Source organism: Gavia stellata, chromosome 25 (assembly GCF_030936135.1).
Source record: "Gavia stellata isolate bGavSte3 chromosome 25, bGavSte3.hap2, whole genome shotgun sequence".
Classification (NCBI taxonomy): Eukaryota; Metazoa; Chordata; class Aves; order Gaviiformes; family Gaviidae; genus Gavia; species Gavia stellata.
Window position 1 is genome coordinate 6,310,767 of NC_082618.1, and position 23,035 is coordinate 6,333,801.

Genomic DNA, 23,035 nt, shown 5'->3' on the forward strand with positions numbered 1-23,035 from the left:
AAAAAAAAAGAGGAAACAGGAAAAGAAGAACCAGGGAAATCCCAGCACTCCTCCCCACTCCCCCAAACCCAAGAATGCCATGTTCAGAGTTGTTTTGTACTGTTTGCCTCTAGGACCATTTCCTATCTCACCACTGTCCAGTTCTGGCCAATGCCACCTGCCTTGGGACCTTAACAGCATCTGCCTCTTCAGTCTGACACCTCTGACAGCTTCTCCATCTCACACACAAGGCTTTTCCCAGACAGATCAGAAACTAGGCATGTAACAGCCAATAGTTTGCAAACATCTCCTGTCAGACAGAGCTGTGAAGAGAATTAACACCCTCCCCTCCCTCTGCACACCAGAGGCAGCAACCACTCTCAAGGCTGAGAAAACAGGCAACAGGACAGCACTGCAGATCGCTGTTGTGTGCATCTTGCCATGTAACTGTCAGGACTGGTAGAAGTCTGAGAAGAGAGCTGGCTACAGATGCTATCCCCCACTGTGCACTCAGCCCATTGCAGATGTGTACAGAGGAGATCTGTGCATTTGTTGTTAGAACTTGCCTTGTTAATGTTGTTGTAATACTGACACAACATTCAGTTCAAAGCTGTTACTAACAAGTGGAAATTGAAGCTTTTTATTGAATGTATTTTTTTTAATCTTAGCTTTTAGAACAAGATATTTAACAACATTAACATTCATTTTTACATCACATGCTCAACTGTGCTACTACTTTAGCTACAGCTGCATATTGTCTGCTTCCCCAGAAGTCCTAAGATGAAACAGACACTTAAACACACACAAAACCAGAAAATGCAAGTAGGTTTTACTAATGAGGCAGACATTTTGCTGCATGCACCTCTCCATCAGAAACAAGTCCAACTTTAGCAGACACCAATAGCATCTTTTGTCTTTGTCTAATTTGGAAGCTGTGTTACACAGAACTGGGAAACAAGTTAATGTATGCAAAGTTTGCTGGAGCAGCAAAAGCAACAGAAAGTGCTTGATCCAGTGAGAAACTGTAAAGAGAACAGAAGCTTTGCATTCCAAACAAAGGATTCCCCCAGGAATGACAGGTATTTGAAGATGTCCACTTCTACATCTGGAATTAAAAGCTGAGATTTCTCACAGAGAAATGCAAATCAATTAAGCGAACCAAGAAATGTTTAGGGAGGAAAAGGAAAATATTTGGCAGGCAAACACTAAAATGTTGAGCAGCTCTGTGGGAGTCATGTCCCATGGACTGAAGCAAAAACATAATTAGTCTATTGTGTAGGTAAACACCAAGCTCATGTACAATTTTTTTCATCCCAAACATCTCCTGGACACTTGCTGCCTAGCATCCTTTCTACAAAAGTAGAATACCATACTGGTAAGTCAGTGTGTAAAAACACCTGGGGGAGGAAGGTTTAGCGAAGTATAAAGTGTTTCTTCGAAAGTGCATAAGTAGTAAACAACACTCCTCTGGGTTTGTATGTTTACCATTGTACCCAAAGACACTAGCCATTTTACACTGGCAGTTTTAGTGCTCCCAGCTCATGTTATCCGCTTGGCAGATGGCACCATTCTAACTGGCACCACTCTAGCTATAGCACCACGTCTCTTATGCTGATGCCTGTCAGCAGACAGAGCTGCGCAAGCATCCTCACAGGTGCATTTTGCATCAGCCGAAATGATGGCCACCAGGTTCTACCAGTCTGGTAAGGAAACAAGAGGCTTCAAATGTAGATCACATCCGAGTCATGCTGCTGAACCTACAGGCAAATCAAATAGGAAAAATTAGTTTTGCCCTAACTCCTATTTACAGCAAAGTAACTCCCTTTGGTCCAGTTCTTCCTTTACCTCCAACTCCAGAGCTCTTTGCAAGATGCTCTGCAATAGCTCTTTCTTCCTTCTTAAAACAAGCATATTTGCCTCACCCCTGCTATTTGGATTAGGTTAGTCATAAAAGTTACTTCTGTTACTTGCATTAGAAAGAGCTGCTTCCTCATTTGTTGATACACTCAGTTGTTTTCCTTCTAGTTCTAAGCACACAACCCTGAAGATTCAGGTCTTGAATGTTATATACTAGAGCGTCTGATCCTATAAACCCTTAGTTTTGTTTGTATAAAACAGCAACAAATACATCAAGCTTTCTTTATTCCCAATACCTTGCACAATTAGCATTGCCTAGAGAAAGCTGATTTCCTTCTCACTGTTCAAGACCGCATGCCCTTACAATTCTTCATGAATGCATACTAGATCGTCCATTCTAGTGAAATTTAAAAGCAGGTTGTTTTTTCCTAAGACCCAGCTCATTAGCTCTTCAGGACTCTGACAGGGAACACACTGGAAGAGAACTGAACTGTTGGAAGTCTAGGCATTTATTGGTATCTTACTCCCTGGTCCTTAAAACGAGAAGACAGGCACAGTATGTTTTAAGCTCTCTATACCTGCGAGCACATCCTCATTTCAAAGCCTGGCTGATACAAATAAAATTTAACACAGACCCTCCTATGGCATACGGGCATCTCTTTCATTTACCAAGGCTTACAGCTTTGCATTCCAGCTTAGCTAAGTGAGAAAAAACAGGTGGCCTCAAGTTATAAACAGTCCCGAATGGTGCACCAATGCAGGGTCTCCAAATTCATGCAACAGCCATGCATTGGCTCATCATTTGAGGCTGTGACAGAGCTGGACAAAACAGGTCCCTGAAGTCAGACATTCTTTACCTCTCTGAACTCTCAACTTTTAGTCAACATTTGGGAATTTACTTACAAATCTGATTACCTTTATAATCTGTTTTCTGGTTCCTGTGCCCACACAATTGGCAGCCAAGGAATTTGCTTGAAAAGATGACTTTTCCACTGGCACTGTGTGTTGAATTTTGTTGGTACAAGGCCAGCTGCGTGCAGTATTTAACGAGTAAGCAGGGAAAGGTCTTTGAAGATTTATATCCAATGATTCTCCAGTTTCGAAGGTTTTCATCCATGATGGGGTCTTTAAAAGAAAAGAACACATGGAAATTTAATGCCTTCTCTGCATCAACACTCATTAAGCCAAAAGAGCATCAGATGCATAGTCAGAAAATAAAGGCCATCTTCCCTCATAATTTTTCCAAGCCTCCCTTCTCCCTCTACAACTGTTGACTCGGAGACATTTTTGCTACATGTGGAACAACCTGGAAAGACAAAGCCAGCCCTATTCTTGCACTGGTTCAGGAAGAGGCTGGAGCATTTATATAAATAACAAGAAAATTACAACAAAAATCTGGGTTTAGTTCCTCACTGCCTTAAAAAAATACACCAAGACTTTCATGAGTTTTAATAACCACAAAGTACATGAATGAGAATGTGATGCAAACTATGAGGAACCACATTTAAATGTGTTATTAAGTTACAATGATTTAGTTCGCTCCAAGACCTTAAACTCTTACTGTGATTTCATAATCTGTAAAATAAGATTATTATTTTTTGCTTATGGTACTGGTATCCCGCCCAGGAAAAACTTTGTAGATTTTGATTTGACATGAATTTTCCTTGTCTGTGTTCACGCTTTTAATATTTTACTATCAAGGGTACTAAAGCATGTGCCTTGAACCGAAATACAGTAACTACGTTTGGCAGACCCACACTATTCTCTTCTATCGTTCATGCTGAAAAAAGTGGCATGTATTTAGGGTACATACATTTCCTAAGGAGCGATCCAAGGATCCCAGTACTTCATTCCAATGCGAGTAAAGACCAGACTGTTTTTCTTCTAGTTTCAAAGCATGAATTTCAGACTTCAGTTCTTTCAGTCGATCTTCGAATTTTCTGCTCTTTTCTAAGTAGTCTAGCCTGTAGTCCACACATGGGAGACAAAAAGCTTATTGGCATGACATGGCTTAAGAACAGGTGTGTGTGGAAGGAAGAGAGAGGAAGCTCTTTGTTTCATTTTGGTTTTTTGATAGGCAAGATGAAGCCTGCCACATGTCAGCCTGACTCTCCTGACCCAGTGAGAAGGGGGTTCACTTCCACCCTTCAGCATTCACACACTTAGTAACTTTTTACCAAGCATTTCCTTCCAGACCAAGAGAGAGGAAAAGCATCTCGACATATTAGATCAAAGCAATACCATACTTCAACACTAGAGGGAATCTTCTGTCCTCTAACATGCTGTTACTCCGCCAAAGTACTTTGCCCCTGACATAATTAATGCTCTCCAAGACAGAAAGTTTCTGGACTTGTCATGGCTTGATGCCACCAGAAGACTCTTCCTCTGTGTAAATAACTAGTCTTACACAGACATAATCCACACCAGCTCGGTAAAAGGTCTCCAGCAGTATGTACAAGTAGGAGGCCATCCTGAGTTGTTAAAAGGATGAACTGTGATTCCCAGAGATTATTTTTTTCCTTTCTTTACTCTCCATGATTAACATTCTCATTTATTTACACCATAAGCGTACTGATACCTCTCTTTCTCTATCTCAAAGGATAGTCTCTTGAGGTCAATGTCCTTCAAATCCAGCTTTATGGATCCTTTGTCAAAGTTGGCATCTCTGGTGTCAGTTGGTGAGTACTGCGGGTACTTGATCATGTGCTGAAAGAGGCAACACAAGCACTGTCAGTAAGATCCAATTGTTTGATTTTGGGTTTATCTTCCCAGCTTCTGCAAGAACACCACGCTGAGCCATTTTATAAGTTACCCATGGATTCTGAGACACACACATGCTCCTGCAGCCCTACCCCTCTAACCTGAGTGGCCCCAGATGAACTGCTGAAGTCTGCAACCCACAGATCCAAGGGCAGAGAAGTATCCAGGCTGCAATGTTCCTATCTATTTCAGCAGAGAATGGAAATCCATTCTCAGCAAGACTGGAGCAGAAGGAGCTGGGGCACACAGCCTTAGTGCTGCCTTCTTGCTGGAGACACCTTCATTTGCTTTGCCTAAAGACACTTAGGGGCAATTCACATGCCAGGACAACACAGCTGCCTCAGTACAACCACCTCCACAAAGTATTGCCTGACTCAGATGGCACAGAGTCAGTATTACATATGAATGCAGGCAAGACAATCTCTGCTCCCTAAGTCCCAACAACAGTCCTGTTTTTAACTTTTGTCTTGCCTTTCTTCTCATCCTGACTCACTGCCCTGAACAAATACAACTTCCCTCCTAGCTACACTGTTTAAGCACCTGTTGGTCCTATAGGTATTTGTCCCCCAGCTGGATGCAGACATGCCACTACTCAGCTTCATGGGGGCTATAAAAGTGCAATCAACATCTGACTATCTCTGAAGATGAAGTGGTGCCCAGTAGAGCAGAAACTTACAGGATAATTAAGCCTGGTTATGTCTAAGAGTTTCTGCTTCGCTTTCTGTTCAGCCTCTCTGGCTTCATGCAGATCTTGTTTCAGATGCTCTGCTTCCTTGGCTCTGTAAGACAAATATCCTGATGTGAATGGTTGATGATTTCCGGTATAAAGCAACACATGGATGTCAGAGCTGTGCACCTCACTAGCTTCCAGAGAACAAGATCCAATACTGTGAGTGATTCCTTTACCCGAAAACACTTGTGGTAGGATGGTCACATGGAGAATTAACTGGACACAGCATGACACATGCTTTCAAAGACAATCCTGCAAAAACTGGCTGAATTAACATGTTTTTCCTACTCCTAATTACCATGGGCTTAGTTACAACCTGCTGATACAGATTCTCCAGGCTGTCAGAGATCCTCCCTGAGGTGGGGAGAGGTACAACATATCTGCTCTTTATTTTGGCAAGCTTTTTGGCAGTATCCTAAAACAAGCAAGAGGCCCTTAACAGCAAGGTTAAACATCCTCTGTTAACACTGGTCTGCTCTGCATCTTCAGGCAGCGCAGTGTTACAGAACATGCAAACGCTTATAGAGTGGTTTATATTCCACACGAATTTACCTGGTTTACAGTTCTCAAAGATCTGAAAGGGACACGGGAGACCATCACTTGGTACTAATGAATGAAAACAGCCTTGTAACTCATAGGGTATACAGATTGGTAAATTTAGATAGCTAGGTAGCCAATGCTCTTTTGATAATGCATCACAACCACTGGTACCAGGTGGAACAAACAAGATACAAGACGACTTAGTCACTCTGAAGTGTTGCTTTGGGAACAATCCCTCCCTCCCGGGCTTAGCTCTGAGAAAAACAGCACTCTCTCCACCCAGGCATCCCAGTAGAGTCCACACAACCCCAACTCAAGTAAATCTAACCTCCGGTCAGACTCCTTCACCAGCTTCACTGCTATCAGCTCTGCCTCCCGCATTTTTTGCTCCATCAGGCGTTTCTCCTCCTTGGTTTTCAGAGCTGTGATCTCCAGCCTCTGTCGCTCTTGCTCAGCTTCTGCAGCATTCTGGGCCAGCAATTTTGCCTCCTCTTCCGCAATCTGAGCTTTCTCAGCCAGCAACTCTGCTGCTTCCTGGGATCGGAGCTAAGAAGAAACATTTTTTCTTAGTTATCCCGTCTAGCATCTACAAGATCACCCCTGCAGACAGTCAGGGAGAGGACATGTTCCAAGTGATAAAAATATTATTCCTTAAAATAATAAGTATAGTGAACATAATTGTAGGGTCTGCTGTTCCTCCTTGGCTCCAGAATTGCCTAACTTCCTTCCCGCCTCTCACCTCTAAGCAAATGTGTCTCCTTGCTTTGTAGAGTTGGACAAAGACATCAACCAAAAATTGAAGTTGGCCCTTCCAGTTGCCAGTACACCATGCCCCTTTCTCCCAATTTCAGCTCCAAGGTTGCTTCCTTTCTTCCCTCTTTGCCTGAAGAAAGCACTGTGAACCAAATACAGGGAGCGAATGGCTCACAGCAAACAGAGATTATGGCAGATCAGAGTTTTCCCAGGTACTCCAACATGCCCTCTCCACCAGTGGTCAGAAACTCTCCAGCCTTGTATGAGCCATAATTCATGGTGTCTCACAGGAGCCATAAGAAAAAAACGCTTCCAAACCAAGAAAGCCCAAGCACAGGAACACTCAAACTAATGTGCTACTCACCAGGGCCTCGTTGGCCTGCCTGGCTTCATCTTCCAGCTGGAAAAGACGCCTTTCCAGCTCTTCTTTGGCTCGCTCAGCTTCTTCTCGGAGCTGCTTCTCCCTGGCCAGCCTCTGATTCTCCATCTGCAAATAGAATGAGCAATACCACATTTGTGGGTTTGCAGCAGAATCTCATCTAGGCCTGAGGCAGCACAGCAAATCCTATGAAGAACAGACTGCTCTCTAGCTGGTGGACTGATATTCACCAGAGATGCAATGCTGAAGCTACTTGTACTTCGCAGCACTGAACTCCTCTAACGGGTAATACTGGTTATTTCAGACTGCTGGGAGAGCGCTTGGATCGATCTGTTATGTACCCCAAATCTTTGCAATCACCTACTCAGTTTCACAAACATCACTTATATCCTCAGATGCTGCATACACACTAGAGCTGTTCCCACATTCAATCCTGCTGCACTTTCTCACCTCCCACACACATATCGATGCAATGCATGGACAGCAAGGGCACCAGCTGGAATAATAATCAGTGTTTTCAACAATAGGGAAGCAGAAAGAATCTACCTTTTTTCTAGCTTTTTCTTCCCTGGCTTGCGCTTTCATTTGCTGGATCTCTATTGAGTCCACTTTCCTTCTCCTCATAAATAGGTCGTGGTTTCCAATGCACAACTGCAAAATCTGGATAGGAAAAGCAAAGCAAATGCGGTTTTGAGGTACTTGTGCCCCAGCCAGAGGGACAAAGAGCCCCACATTGGCCTCACAGGACAGAAGCTGACAATTCTGACTTCAGCACAAGTGCTGGCAGTTGCTTCCCTTCCAAGAAAATTAGCACCCAGGGCAGGCTCATACCCTGGTACATAATAGCTTAGAAAAGTTCGTAACAGGATGAGGAGATCCTTCTGTCCTTCATCCCCTTCTGGTTCCATTTTCCTGAATAAGAAGAGGCAATAGATACATCTTGTGTACTCTTGGCCTGTAACTGTGGGAATGGTCACCTGTGATGGCCCCTCCACAAACTCATTGAGAAGTGACCTAGCCCCTATGGTTGTGTTAGGAAGAAATCAGTGATGATACAATTAGCCAGTTGATTAGGTCCCTTCCTCGTTGCTTGTCCTGGAAAAGGAGAGGCAGTAGCTGATTAAGAACCCACAGCAGCCAGATAGGCAGATGCTGCAGTGGCTTTGCACCTTTCCATACGCTACATCCTCCCCCTTCCAGCATCTGGATTTCCCTTTGTGATTTAGGCCTTTTTTCACATCTCACTTTCCACCCATCATCTCCCCTTCCCAGAGATGACAAACGTATGCACCCTGACTTCCCAGACAGAACAATCCTCAGGAAAAGGCATGCTGAAACTCAATGCTCCCTGGCCTCTCCATAGGTTTTACAAACAATATTTCTCACTCAGATATCAGTCAGTATTACCAGGCACAGTTTTAAAGAAGGAAAGCAGGACACTTACCAATTTGTTCACTTTGAGTTGAGAGGAAAAGAACTTGAAGACTTCTGCTTTTTTGTCAAGAGGCTTAATAGTTAACTATACAGGCAAAAGAAAAAAAAGAAAGGAAACACATTGAGAAAGGAAAAACAAAGCTGAAACTATTAACACTAATGCAAACTTTAGCCCATCTCCACTTCTCTCCAGGGAAGCAGTGATTTATGCCACAAATGTGGGGAGAGTGATGCAAAAATGTTTTGCTCAAAAGAATCGGAACCAGGGCTGCTGTTACACAGGTTCCTCATCTGCTCCCGTAGCAGGCTGTTAGATGATAAAGCCTTCCACAGACCCACCCTGGTGCCAGTTTGGATGGTGGTTTTCATAATAATACCACCTGTGTATTGCAAACTTTACTAAGAACACTGGAACAAGCACTGGTTATCAGGAAAACAGAATACATTACTAATCCCCAGAAGTAGTCATATTCTTAAAGTCAGGGAGATGTCAAACACCTCTCTGAATACCAATCATTGCAGGTGTAAACAAAAATGTATCGAGGGCCTGAAGGACTTGTTCTTCTGACCATCAGATAACAGTCCTGGAGCTCCTGCTTTCTCACATTTTCAGTCCTATCTCCCAAGCTATTTCCAGAGGACATGAAGGGCTTTCATGCTGCCAGGTCAGTACAAACTGTTTCACTTCGTATGTTGTGCTACAAAATATAGCTACATTCTTTAAGATCCTGTTTTCTGTGACTCATGAGTTAGCTAACACTCTATTCCTATAATTCATTTGCAATGTATAATTTCAGGCCATCTGAGTCACCAAGATCATAATGTCCTACAGCTCGTTTCACCCTGTAGGTAACAACTGGTTGAATGTGTTGCCTTGTGAGGAGCAGGGCTGTGAATGTGTCACTGAATATAATGGAGCTTTAATATAGGGCTGCCCAATTTCCCAACAACAGGGAGTTAAAGCAGTTTATTCACAGACCAGAGGAGAAGTTTAATGTCATGCAAGGACATTAAAAACTTTTTGGAGGCAGAACTCCCGTAGCCTGCCCTGCCTGATTTAACGTATACACATCTAACTCTGGACAACAAATCTCATCCTCAGTGGTTTTCAAAAGCCTCACAGAAAATGGAATGGGCTGTGCTGTCCTTTGGCTGACAAATTCCAGGTATTCCAATACCAATGTAGTTTTCCTGGTCTTGTTTTTCTGAGTATCACCTTCCATGTAGCCACATGATTTGTAATGAGACTAAATTTCACCTGCTCCCCACTGTACTTTCTACAAGTTAAAAATGGGCTCTGAAATCACAGTGAAATTGCAATGGTAGGGTTGTGCTGAAGGCTGAAATCATGCACTGACAAACTGGCAGAATAACATGTACATCTCCCTGCATATCTCCTCTTGCCAGTGTGCTTCAAACCTCATCTACAAGGACAGCTTCTGCATATGAAAATGACATTAAGCCTTTACAGATCATCTAATTCCTGCTGAGATAACTGAAGAAGCTAGTCATGGTGGCATTCATAATATCTATATTTTTCAGAGATCAACACACTTGTTTTGCAAAGGACAAGCAGCAGGGAAGGAACCAGAACAGTGGGCTCCACAAGTTTGGAGAGCTCCGAGCAACCTCCTAGGGGAACGGAGGTTATGCAGCACATCTGAAAGGCAGGTCTGTTATTTTAAGTTCTGTTACAAAGCTCCCTAGGATTTTCCCCTTCTCCCCCAAATTATTTAAACAGAGACAGCTTTAAGCCTGTTCCAAGAATCCCACTCCACACCCATGCCCATATAAAAAGAATAATATATCAAAGCCATCATACCTCTTTCTCACTATAGGAAATGTTTCTGATAGCACTCCACTCAAATGACTTATTTGGAGAAAACCTGTTGTTAATGCTGTAGATATGAATACCTTTGGCATCAACTCCAAGTAGGAGATCTGTATGGTTTTTATTTTGCTAAAAAACAATAGATATCAGTAAAAGTCATTTATGATGACATTAAACAACCACAGACAGGAACCACACTTATTCTAATACATTGATATTTATCTGTATTTTTAGGAAATCGGTATTTCCACAAAATATTATGAATGTTGTCACTGCTAGCTAATACCCAGTCCTCTAGGTTGACTACGGCAGCTCAAACTTTTAGTTTATTTCTCCTTCTTCCTATTACATACCCAGAGCTACTCAAGACCTTTGTTAGACTGTAAAACATTAAGATTAACTGGTTTATTCACCTACTCATTTAGCAGGCAAGTCAACCAAGTCAGGACAATCAGTACACAGCCCACCATCAGCAGGGAAAAGCAGAAGCCAGGAGTCCCAGTTCTAAACCCTGAAGGATTTTAATAGGACAGTACCATCATCTACAGCAATTGAAAACTGCTAAAATAAAGCACTTACAGCAATTGGAAAATAATTGACACCATACATTTCCAAGTCTTGGGCAATTTTCAGGTAGTTCATCTCAGCTTCATCCCTAGAGAATAAGACCATGATTATACTTGGAGATGCCTTTCCAACCTTTCTGTCCTAGCTGACTCTACATTTCCCACTTAGAAGAGAACAGGCAATCTAGTTCTTTGTACTTTCTTTAATTTTGCCATCTTACTCTCAACAATAGAAAAAGGATAATAAAACCAGCATCTCTGCAGAACAAAGACAGTAAAGCTGTACCTATTTTGAATCATGTGTAGTGCAATCTTTATTAAAATTCAAGTCCAGTCTTATCCTTGTGTTAGTTTTGCCACTCCATCATTATTATGTCTTGGAGATCTACCCTACCATTGTTTTCCATGACATAAGGATATTTCCTTCAGGAAATAGAGTTCATGGAGAAAAAGAGTCCTGAACAAACTCTAAACAGAGCTTTGGGCAGAGGCCAAAGAAGGGTGAGAATCTCTACGCCCACCATTCTTCTCCCTTCAAGATGAGGCATCAATAAGTCTTGAGGAAAATATTCAGTAAAAATAGTGCTAAGATGCATCTAAAACAGCCAAAGAGAAATTGAACCAAAATATTAGGAAAGGCTGCCTCTGGGTGCCAACAGCTCCTACTTCTTGTTTAATTGAATTTCCAGGCATGCTGAACATGTTAGAAGTAGCTGAATGTCCACATGGACTGGCACCAAAACTCAGTCCTGGAACTATGATGCCATGTCTTCACTGTTTTGGTTCCTTGCCAAGTATGCTGACACCCTTTTGAGCCATGACTTTCACAAGGTATAAAATATATCCCATTCTTTCTTTTAGTCTAGGGAGAGACTGGCATGATATGGCTCCAGACAGGCAGCTGCTGCATAGGGCAGACACAACAGCAACTCTGGGTAGCTAATGGCCTTAAATGAAAAGGCTAATCTCTCAGGGCTAACTGCAAATTCAACACAGCTCAGACTTTCTGCAGGAACTTCTCTCTGCTGGCATACATGGACTCTGATGAGACAGGACTCTTATTGTACATATGTTAGGTTGTGAAACTCTGCAAGAGCCCTCAGCTTCTCTGCTCACTTCAAAGCAAGTCCTGTTTTCAAGCACTGGGAACCCTACAAAAGACACTTTTTACCCCAGATGAGTGGGTGTTTTTATCCTTAGTTATAAATTGACCTATTAACATCACAGCTTGGAAACCAGTATTTCTTTGCTCGCTCTACAAAAGCAAAATTTCACTGACAGCAAATACCGAGTTACTGAAACGTATGGGATTTGCAAAGAATGAAATTATTTCAATACCTGGCGATACCCCTGTGCTCAGCATACCAAGCAGTAATCTTTTCTTCCCACATCTCTGCTGTCAGCTGATACTGCCTGAGGACCTACAGAGAAAGGAAGGAGTTTGTTTCCTTTGAAGACACAAATACACGTGCTGCATCTCCCAAGCAACGTAAATGCAGCAATGCAGTTCACAGCTGGGTCATTTTGTCAAGCTCAGGGCTAATGCAAAGTTTCTAATGCTCTGGTTAATCCCACAGCAATATCTGTGCTGCAAAGAGTAGATTCAAAGATTTGTATTTATAAAGACTTACCCTTTTAGGTAAAAGTTCATCATGGGCTAGAAAGCCTGGCTCATGAAAATTTGGGTCGTAGTCACCATACTGTCCCAAGAAAGGAAGAGATACTTCAGTTTGTTAGATGCAGAATGCTGAAGAACTTGTTGCTTGCGTAGTTTAATGCAATCGCTTGAGACAGATTTTGTTTTGATTCTCCTGTATACAGGGTAACACATAATAAACAGGCTTCCCTCATCTGAGCTGCCCGTGGAAGTAACTTCTAGCCTTTATGCTATGCATGTGGCTCCAACACAGCCACTAAGGTGGCTATAATCTTAGACTTCAGTCCTAGCCTGCAACTCTCAGTAACTGCAGATATGAAGGAATCTCCCATGACTTCATACCCTTCTCTGAACTACAGGCTGCATTCATAAGTGTAAGCTCCCCTACTTCAATAGCCTACTGCATATAGGCTGGGCTGCTGCAGAGGGCCAGCCCTGCTAAGAGTTTGTGTTCACCTCCTGCCACTGTGTAAGTTTGGTTCTTGGTGGCATGAAGTGAACTATGTTCCGAGAGATACTAAAAAACATTATGTCCTTCCATTGTGAACTCTGGTATCAGCACCTGCTGTATCTGTGGATGTTTTTTAAAACAGGAAATAATTCTAGCTGGGAGAAAGATTAAATTAAAATGTTAGGTCCAAAGAAATCCCCCAAGTTGTGAAAGCGTAGTATATAATGTCAAAATCCTTTTAGTGGCATCTCATGCTTATTTTTCTAGCTGTACTTGTACCTCCCAGAATGACCTCCTTCTTTAGTAGCAAATTTTAACACTGCTATGTTTTACATACCACCATGTATATGTGTTGGTTAAAAAAGAAAAAAAAAAATCAATAAAAAAGAGCACTTCTATGCACAAACCTTGGCCTGAACAGCGTAAGAAGCCAGTAAAACTGTTGCTTCTGGAGAACAATAGATTTCCTCATCCAGTATTTGTTTCTTAACCTAAATCAAGAGAAAAAGGGAGCAAGTTAAAGAACCTCAAAGTCAGGACTTATGTTAGGCTTGAAATGAAACTAGACATGCCCAGACTATAACTTGGCACCAAACGTCACCTTTATGAGTTAATAACAGCAACAATAAAATGGCATTCAGAAACACAGAAAGTCTTTACTTAGCATTACATTTAATAAAAAAAACCACCCAACTTTTGAAAGTTAAAATGTTTTAATTCTAAGGTCATAAAAATGCTAGTCGGCTATCTCCACACACCTATATAAGGAGTCCTGAAAAAGAATGTGTTATAAAATAGAAATTTTATTGACTGCACTTCATTCCTTTTAACAACTCTTAATTTTCATCCTGCTTTGGAAAAGTTAGCTTTACAACACGTAAAACTTCAAATTTTAGGTTGGAAGGGACCTCTGGAGGTCATCTAGTCAAAGCAGGTCCAAGTAGACCAGATTGCTCAGGGCTGTCCAGCTGACTAATATTGCCAAGGACAGAGATATACTGAAGACCATAATAGTATGTTCTCAAGCTTTCCAGAATGAGAGAATAAAGGAGACCCCACAAAGGGAAGCTCACTAATAGGGCACTTAATTTATTCCAGTACTGTGGTCTAAGCACAACAAAAACATAGGGGCTTAAAAATAAAAGCCCAGTATAAACGGTAAAGAGTCTTTTAACATTCTTTTCATTTTAATAATCTATGGTGCTACCAAGATCAGAGGTGTAATAGGTTGTAAGATGTTGCTTGATTTTAAATCAGTTGGGTAATTTTTACTTGAAAACCTAAAGAGGGAAGAGGAAATTAATCTTTACACCTGAGAGGAAGATTTGTGATGTATTTAGCCTACTAACAAGCACAAGACAAGAACATTTTGCATAATGCACGGTCTTAAACATTTCCAAAAAGAAAAATTACTTGAGATAGCACTGAGCTATCTTTACAAATACACTTTGGCACTGTAGGTACTGTGAACCGAAATGAACCATCAAGAAAGTTTTTCTTTTAAATTTAGTCTCTGGTGAGCACAATATATGAACCTGAGTTATAGTACAGGGAAAATTCTTTCTAAGCTGTTAAAATGGAAAGAACGAAAAGACTGAAAATACTTTTCTTCCAAATTGGAAAGCTCCAGCTTTCATACTCCATGGCGCAAATCATGTTTCAGAATTTAGAACAACTTAAGATAAATCCCTCATAAGTGTCTGGGTTTTTTTCTGACCCATTCTTACATGGGCATTTTGTTATACTTCTTTATGAAGGAGCAAATTACCTAATCTTTAAACAGACAACATTTAGCTTTAGTCATTTACATTTATTCACACATTTTGCAAAAAGCTGTTACGCCACATTAACATGTAAAGGTCTGAATAGTCAGTAGAGCCAAAATCTGTAGGCATCCAGATGTCTGTACATGTTTTTCCTATTAGCATCCAGGTGTGATCTTAAGTTCTTATAGTCAGGAAACTTTGCAAGTTCAAATTTGTTTCAGTCTTGTTTTTCTACTTTGGAATGAGAAGAATTTGCTAATTGCATATCTGCTAGTCAAGGCAGGTTCAAGGAGAAAAGAAAAAAGTGAAAAAAATCAGGATTAAAAGACTAGAAAAACTGTTCTGGCCCTCTCATTCCTTTCCAAAATTAGCTTAAGAAACAAATTGCCAAGTGGTTAAGGATTCTGGATGAAGTTCTAGCTAGTATATTAACCCTCAGAACAACAGCATTTTCCCATTACTTCATTAACACATCCTCCTCAGGGAACAAGTGTATTTACTGTGTTTATTTACAGATAACAGGCTGAATTTATTCCATACACCCAATCTACTTGCACAGACACATACTGCTGAAAGCTACCAGAATAAAGCAACACACCAGAAGGCTGTAACTTGCAGAGGACTCCACAGCAACTCAGGAGAGAAGCTGGATGTTACAGACGTTGGAACAAACAGCTGACCAACAGGCTACCATCCAAAATTCAATGCTTGTATACCTATTGTTACAGCTATGGCCTGTTGCTGCAGCATGGCTCTTCCTGGTTGATGCATCTTTATTTTGATAACAAAGCACTGTACGCCAAGAATTTGCTCCTTCTTCTACTTTAATGGAGCTAAGAGAACCCTAACAATTTCTGGGAAAAAAAAAAGTGGCAAATAAGAAAGCTGCCTCCGCAAAGCTACTAGCATCAATGCATGTGTGGGGTTAACTATTACTTTTACTAGCTTCCTTCTCATGGAAATTTGTAAGAACCACCATGGCGTACAGACCAAGCTGTGTTCACACAGCTAACAACTCTGCTTTTGAGCACAGTACTGCTGTCCTGCAGCTCCTCAGAAACTGCCCCTATGGCAGAGCTGAAATGGGTTCTGTTATCTGTAACGAAGATTTGTCAGGGCTGGGGATTTATTCTGCTAGCATGAGTGGCAGGCACCCAGTTCAAGGTGGTAGGGAAGACAACTCAAACTGGCTAATTTGACTGGCAGAATCAGTGTGTGCAAGTCTGGACCTTTCAGAAGAATACCAACACCATACCAAGGGAACAGCACTTCTCATCCAAGGGGCTGTCAGACAATATGATGATGCCTCCAGACTTTGTCTTTAAAATTCACACATTGTGGTGAATCTTCTGTTTGAGTCGTAGCTGTGTATGCTGCTCCACTCCCTGAAACTTGTTAGATGAGCAAAACTGTATTTCAGAATGGCTATCAAATTCTATGATCTTTTTTCCCTACAATCCAAAATGAAGATTTAAGGACAGATTAGGGAGCTCTTGTTTTCTAGTGATTGTGCCTTCTACAGTCACACACAACAAGATCTCCCAGTAACCACCTGGACTATTTTTAGGAACTTGCAAGTTTCAGTTTCAGGGGTAGGCTGTAGTCACAGGTCTTGTTCTGTCTGCAGCTGATATGAGTGAAAAAGCTTATTGTCCCCAACTGCTTATCACCATTCCTTCCCTCTTCTCCACCTTCACAACTGCCACCATAATTGCTTGTGTAGTCACTCCCACACACAGTACATACATCTAATAACAGGTCTCTTCTAATTCTGCTCATTTTGAAAGAGCTAGGTTAGAGAACAGTTACGCAAGAGGTTACACCAGCAGGTCTAAGACGATGATGACAAGGAGCTGTTGAGACTCTCTTCATCCAACTTTGCTGCAGCCAGAGCAGACCAGGTGACACAGTCCCTCAAGATACTTCTGAAGCTGATAAAAAGGATGGCTTCACTTTATACTTCTCAGCACTGACCAGTTAGGGAAAAAGCCTCACAGTTCTTCAAGCAGTGCCAGCCTTGCATGGATTTCTTTTTAACACATACTATAGGAGCAAAACAAGTCTGGAATATCCAGATGTGGAATTATCATGTAAACTGCTAGGTGTAAGTCATTTTACATGAAACTACAGGTCTCAGCAATTTAACTCCCATTCCTAACAAACAGTAAGAGGAGCTATCAAGGGAACAAAAACCTGCAGAAGGCAAATAACACTCAGCTTACCAGTACACAAAACCACAGCAGTCAGGAGAGATGTTTGCGTTTCATAAAAATGAGATCTTTACAGAGACACTGATACAGCTGAAGCCAGCAGAATCATTCTGAGACTAACAGCTGCCAACAAGATCAAAGACAATACAAAAGGACTGGGGTAAATACAGAGGGAATTCATGGTTAAAAACTGTTCCTGACCTGAAGGAAGAATAAATGCTGGGTAATTTCCTGTAATAGTTCCTCTTCTACCTTCTCTGGGTAGAATTTAGCCAAAAAATGAAAGCTAATGGGATCTTCTTTGGGGATTTCTTGATCTAAAACCTGTTTACAGATAAAATAAAAATCAGTAGCAAAAATAGTACATAAGTGTCAAAATAATATTCCAGAGGAAAATCAGAAAGCAGCCGATAATCCACTTAAAGCAGCCTTTCCATATTTTAGAAGAAAGGGCAATGCTGAGTTTTAATCTAATAGCAATCAGTGCAGATAGTGGTGATTGGAGCATGATACTTAAGGCCAAATTGTCATAGAAACAATCAGACCAAATCACACAATGAACTTGAGTCTTAAAAAATGATACCATCTAAAATTATGATTTGTCATGTAACACATACCTTTAGCTCCTGTGCTAAAAGTAGTAAATCTTTTCATAAGTAAAAAATTGCCACGTTATTTTTTGTTTCCTATACCTTTTTGTCCATCTTTAGCCAGGTGCACATTCCTTTTATTGTGTACTGCAAGCCAAAGAACCAAGTCTCCCTTAAACCAAGCGCTCGGCACACCAAGTCAAACAAGTCCTTTCCCTTCCACTTCATCTGGAAGAGAAAAAGAAAATTAAGCAAAACAGGTATGTCTTGAATGAATTTGCTACATTTTAGTCAAGCAAACTAGGCTACCATTTGCCTTTCTCCTATGAACTCTTATTTCACCTTTAGCTTTTCAATGAAATATGCTTACTGTTGTGTACAGCAAAGGTGCAATAGTTATAATACTGTACCTCCTCTTCCTCTCCTCCGGAGAAACATTCACAGAGCAGCTGCAGTCATTTAACCACAGCATCAAGCACTTTATGAGCACAGAGAATGAGGACTGTACTATTGATTTCCTAGGACATGGCAAGGCTTTATTAATATTTGTAAAAATCTCATTCAATAGTTTGTACAAATTGGAAAGACTGAGAGAAGGCCAGGGGAAATCAAGAGAGTGTCAGGGCACAGCATAGAAATGCCAGACAATGAAAGCAAATCCATCTTTCACATACCTCAGCTATTTCAGTGGCACCAAGCCAAGCCTTTAAGCTACTCTGATTTAAATGAACAGGAGCCTGTCTTCTAGAGTAATTTAGTAGCCTGGCTCCATAGAGAGCAAACTTTGATTAAAGGTCCTGAAATTCACACACATACAATGCCTCATTTTTTCACTGAAGAGGCTGCACATCTGTTTCTTCTATTTGGGTACATGTTAAAAAGATGATCTTGTCTAATTGCATGGGTCAGCCACTAAAAATTTAATGGCAAAAAAAAATTACCTTTTAGGCAATATTTGGCTGGAAAGCAGGAAATCATCCCAGCAAAAAAGCAGTATTTGGGGAGGAGGGTGAGATAGCGAAGGAAGGAATACATTAAGCTGGATTTGTTAACAAGGACTCTGATCTCTCAATCAAATTTTCCAAATCCTTTATTTTCACAACTCCGCCTGAAAGTATTCTAGACCAGTAAGTCACAGAAGTGCACTGCTTGTGACTAATCTGTTCTGTCTTTGAGGGACCCAGTAAATGAGATACTAAATGCCCCACAAGACAGTCAAGTCTCTCCTTAGAATTGCCAGTCCCACTGGACCTCAGTTTTCTAACTCCTCTTCTCCAAAAAACTGTATGTCTTTTTTTGCTTTTGCTGGATGATTAGGAATTAATCAGGCACAGTTCTGTTTCCTCGATAGTGCAGCCCAATTCATTTAGCAATTGATCACTTGCTATATTTGTTTTCTTCCATATTTTTCTGCAGTCATGACTTCTCTATCCAATTTACTAAATAACCGTAACTAATAGAAGAAAAGCTAGATTTTTCATGTGATCATTTTTCTCTTCTGCCCAGAGATACAAAACAGCCATTGTAGTTAAAGAAATAAACTGCAGTTTACAAATGGCAAGTTTGAAGAGAATGTCCCAGATCAGCTAAGCACTAAAGTACCACTTTACAAATTATTTTATAAGCAACATCTTAGGACCAGCTCTGACCAGACTTTTTTATCCAAGCTGAGAGTGTCTTAAAGAGTTGTGTCACAAAAAAAGAATTTTGTGGAGAAGTAAGTATACTTACAAACAAGCCCTGCATCGTGTGCTGGAATGCTTATGAAGAAAACAGGCCTACTGCTCGTTTAGCCGTGTCACTCAAATGGATTTCATGGAAACAGCTTTAAATTCTGAATAGAGCTGTTTAACATAAGAATGCATCTAGGACTAAGTAATCCATTGTTTATAAAAATGATAGATCAGTTTTAAGACCATCCACAAACTGATAATCTGAACTTTTCAAATTTATGTTTTGCTAATACAAAGGTCAGTCTCCATCTTTCTAGCATTCTGCTGAGGACTCTTACCTCACAGCTGAACTCCATTTCAGCATCCACTGTTATAATTTTGACTTTAAAAGTCTTCGGTTGTTTCTTCTTCAGGCCTCGGATGGACATATTTTTTAGTTTATTAGGATAGCCACACCTGAAATCAAACATGCGTTACATTTAGGGCTGGAAATTCAGTAACGTTTTCTTGACTAGATTCCAAAGTAGGATGAGTCCAAACTTGCAGAATAAAGTCACCTCTAAATATGTATTTTTGTGTCTGAGACAATAAGAGCGGATGTTGAAACAAAAAATTTAGTTTGACCTTTAAATTTAGTTTGCTCCTTAAAATAAATTGCTCCAAAACGTCATTCTTGTCTTTCCTCAGACCTCGGCAAACACTGGGTTCCTACAGTACAAGAAAGAACGTCATTCAGACCTTATATTGCAAGATCCAAGGGCCTGCCTCTCACTGTGGCTGAGGACATACATCTAGGGAACCTCAGCCCAGCCCTTGTGCTCCATACAATCACCCACATCCATGCAATTCAGCAGTCTCTTGCAACAAAACTCTGCAATGGATGAATGTTTACAGTTTCATACAAGTAATACCTGGCTTTTGAATAATGCCATCAGAAATATGACATTCCTCATCCCCTTTACACATCCAAGCAAAATTCCCTTTCTCAAAGGTCTCTGCAGCATGTATCAACACCAAATGCACCAGTGGAAGCTCCACTTGTAAAACAGACAGTAGAGTGCTACATCACGCAGCAAAACGTTATGATATCAAATCCAACTCAATCCTTTTCCATCAGTTACGGCTCCTCGAGCAACTAACCTATTGAGTTTCTTCACAACATGAGATCTTAACTCCCTGAAATGATACAAATGCCAAGAATATCTGCAGTGAAATTAAGCTGAATTTACCATGTTCTCTTGGGCATACTAACTCACAATGATAAAAGTTATTTAAACCAGAAATTTTTGCAGTGGAGTTCTTATGAAATGAATTTAATTTTGCAGAAGCCTACAGAAAAATCCTTCACAAATCTTCTATTCTAAATGCAATTGACTGCATGCCATCAAGAAAATTGATGAGACATGCTATTTCTACAGCCACAAGGGTTTTGTGGATACCATTCAAACCAAATGTTGAAAGTTGGGGTTAAATGATAGTGTGAATCTGCACTACGCAGTTCTCAGATGTTTACTTCTGAGCACAGGAAACCAGCCTGTAAAGTTTTCTTCTTTTTGCTTTATAAAATTAACTGCTCAGACTTGCACAACCTATTTAGTATCTGTGAACTATATAGGTCAAGAAGAGACTGAGGCATTCTTGGTTTCCTACAATGTAAGACTATTACAGTGTGGCAGACTTCCAATCTCTCCTTAAGGAATTCCAAAATAAAGTTCTAGTTTAAACTGAAAAGTTCCATTTGTCTGTACCTTCCAGGATTTTTTAAGATATCTTGTCCCCTTCTTTTGCTTCTGCTGAGCTCTAAATTGGCTTGCAAATGTACTGATTATTTTCCACTTTGTACGTGCCCCTCATCCAAAAATTTCAAGTAGCTAAATAGGAGGTAAAATGTATGTGGAAGTTTTTCTTTTCAAATTGTACAGAAGTTGAGGCAGAGAACAGATGAGTTAGTTACCAAATCATATGGACATCAGCAGCAGAGTTGAGACCGAGTACTTGAGACAACTCAGAGTGGGGAAGAAAAACTCGGGAGGAAATTCATCTTTCTGACACCACTGAGACCAGCTGAGGAGTCCTCTCCCTCCAATTGGCTCTGGTAAAACTTCTGCTGAAGTCTTGTTCGGTTTGGGGCAACACACTTCAGGAAAGATAATGGGCTAACTGGAGAGAATCCAAAGGAGAGATCCAAGGGCTAGAAAATAATCTGTGGTAAAATGAAAGTACTGGTTAGTAGAGAGAAGGGACAAGTGTGGTGAGACATTATAATGTCTGCTCTTCATGACCACAGTGGTTCAGACAAGGAATAATGGGCTTAATTAAAATCGCAGACAGGTTGCACACTGAGAAAAACTCACTAACAATAAGAATATTATGATGCTGGAAAAGTGTAGGATGGAATTTCTATATTTATGAACTTCTATCCAAAACAGTGTGACAGTACATTCTCCCTCCTCAAGACTGGAGGGAACTACATGCCCTCAAAGCACTCTCCCCAAGCTGGTCCTTCTGCTGGTGCCTGCCACCAGTCGTAGGAAAGGCTAGACCAAACTACCGAGAAACAGCGCCAGCCAGGGTGCTTCAGGGATAGGCATATCCAGAGCCCAAATGCCATCACCCCCAGGGCACCCCCTTGTCCTCAGGGAATATGTTTTTCACTCCTCTAAAAAAATATTTTGCCACAGAGTGCATTTCCTCTCTAACTTAGGCAACACCTCAGTGCACACTACTGAGCAGAGCTCAGGTCCTTTCAACTTAGCATAGAAAAGTGTTTGCTATTAAGGGGAAAGGAATATTTAAAAACAAAAAAGACGATAGTAGTATGGTATAATGTGACCACAGTAATACTGACAAGGAGAGCATCATGTGAAGGCATCCAAAACAGCAGTAATTATTCCAGTAATTTTTTGATCTCTAATCTGCAAGCTGCAACACAGCTAACAGCAAAATTATATTTTAACCTGTTACATTCCAAAGGTCCTTCCTGTCCAGTTTCTTCAAAATCAGAGATTTAGCATAAATAATTATACCATTGGATACAGCAGTTAAAGCATGAGAACTACAAACTACTATACAACACTGGAAACAACACCTTCTTCTATTAGTTCTAGAAGAAACACCAATGGCTAAAGACAAAGGAGAAAAAAGCTTCATAATTCATTTTTAATATGTAATTTGAAACGGCCAATTGAATTAAACAGGAACTTGGAGTTAGGGCCAGTACAGAACATTCTCAAAGAGTTTCATATGGAAAACGCTGAACAGATAAAATTGAAAAACTGCAGAAGAATGTACTAATTTTCTCAAAATATGACAAAAATACCAGAGCCCTTCATTTTGACTTTGAAGTTCTTTCTTTTTTCTTATATAACGTGGTTGAAATGACAATATAATTTGTTCAACATTTCCAATAGCATTTTTTTTCCTTTCCAGAATTTTTATTCCATGGAAAAGTACATTCTGACTCACAGTGAAAAGACGTTTCTGAATATCAAATTTTCCCAAGAAATGTAAACTGTATTTTAATCAATAGCACTGGTAAAGAATAGAAAAGGTTTTCACACTGAATAGCTTAAATGAATGTCAGATACTGACAACGTAAGCAAAAGCACTTAAGAGTGAAGTTTTTGGAAAAATAACTTTTGCAAATAAGAGAAATCTTGCCGAATAGGACAATCTGGATTCGCAATCTTTTGTTTAAACGCAAAAGCAATCCACTCTCTAGATCCCTGCTAATAACAACATTTAACTGTGAATCATGTGCAACATGTTTCAAGATAGAGTTTCTGTCACTGAGCTCCAGTGATTTATTTCTGCAGTTGCCACAGGGATCTAAGCTCAAGACACAGAAGCAGCAAAATGC

The 23,035-nt window shown here is 40.6% G+C and overlaps 1 protein-coding gene across 1 annotated transcript; it reads right to left on the bottom strand.

The window, feature by feature from the left end:
• Positions 1 to 1,700: 1,700 nt before the first annotated feature.
• LOC104259845 (merlin) lies at positions 1,701 to 21,138 on the bottom strand. The gene is made up of 18 exons (XM_059829206.1): positions 21,131 to 21,138; positions 19,515 to 19,632; positions 17,606 to 17,731; positions 17,115 to 17,237; positions 13,345 to 13,428; positions 12,461 to 12,529; positions 12,168 to 12,250; positions 10,843 to 10,918; positions 10,255 to 10,392; positions 8,443 to 8,517; positions 7,545 to 7,658; positions 6,984 to 7,106; positions 6,195 to 6,412; positions 5,273 to 5,375; positions 4,415 to 4,542; positions 3,650 to 3,800; positions 2,752 to 2,961; positions 1,701 to 1,736 (listed from the first exon to the last, which is right to left on the bottom strand). Exons 1-18 carry the CDS (start codon positions 21,136 to 21,138, stop codon positions 1,701 to 1,703), a joined length of 1,983 nt encoding a protein of 660 aa, XP_059685189.1.
• Positions 21,139 to 23,035: the final 1,897 nt, after the last annotated feature.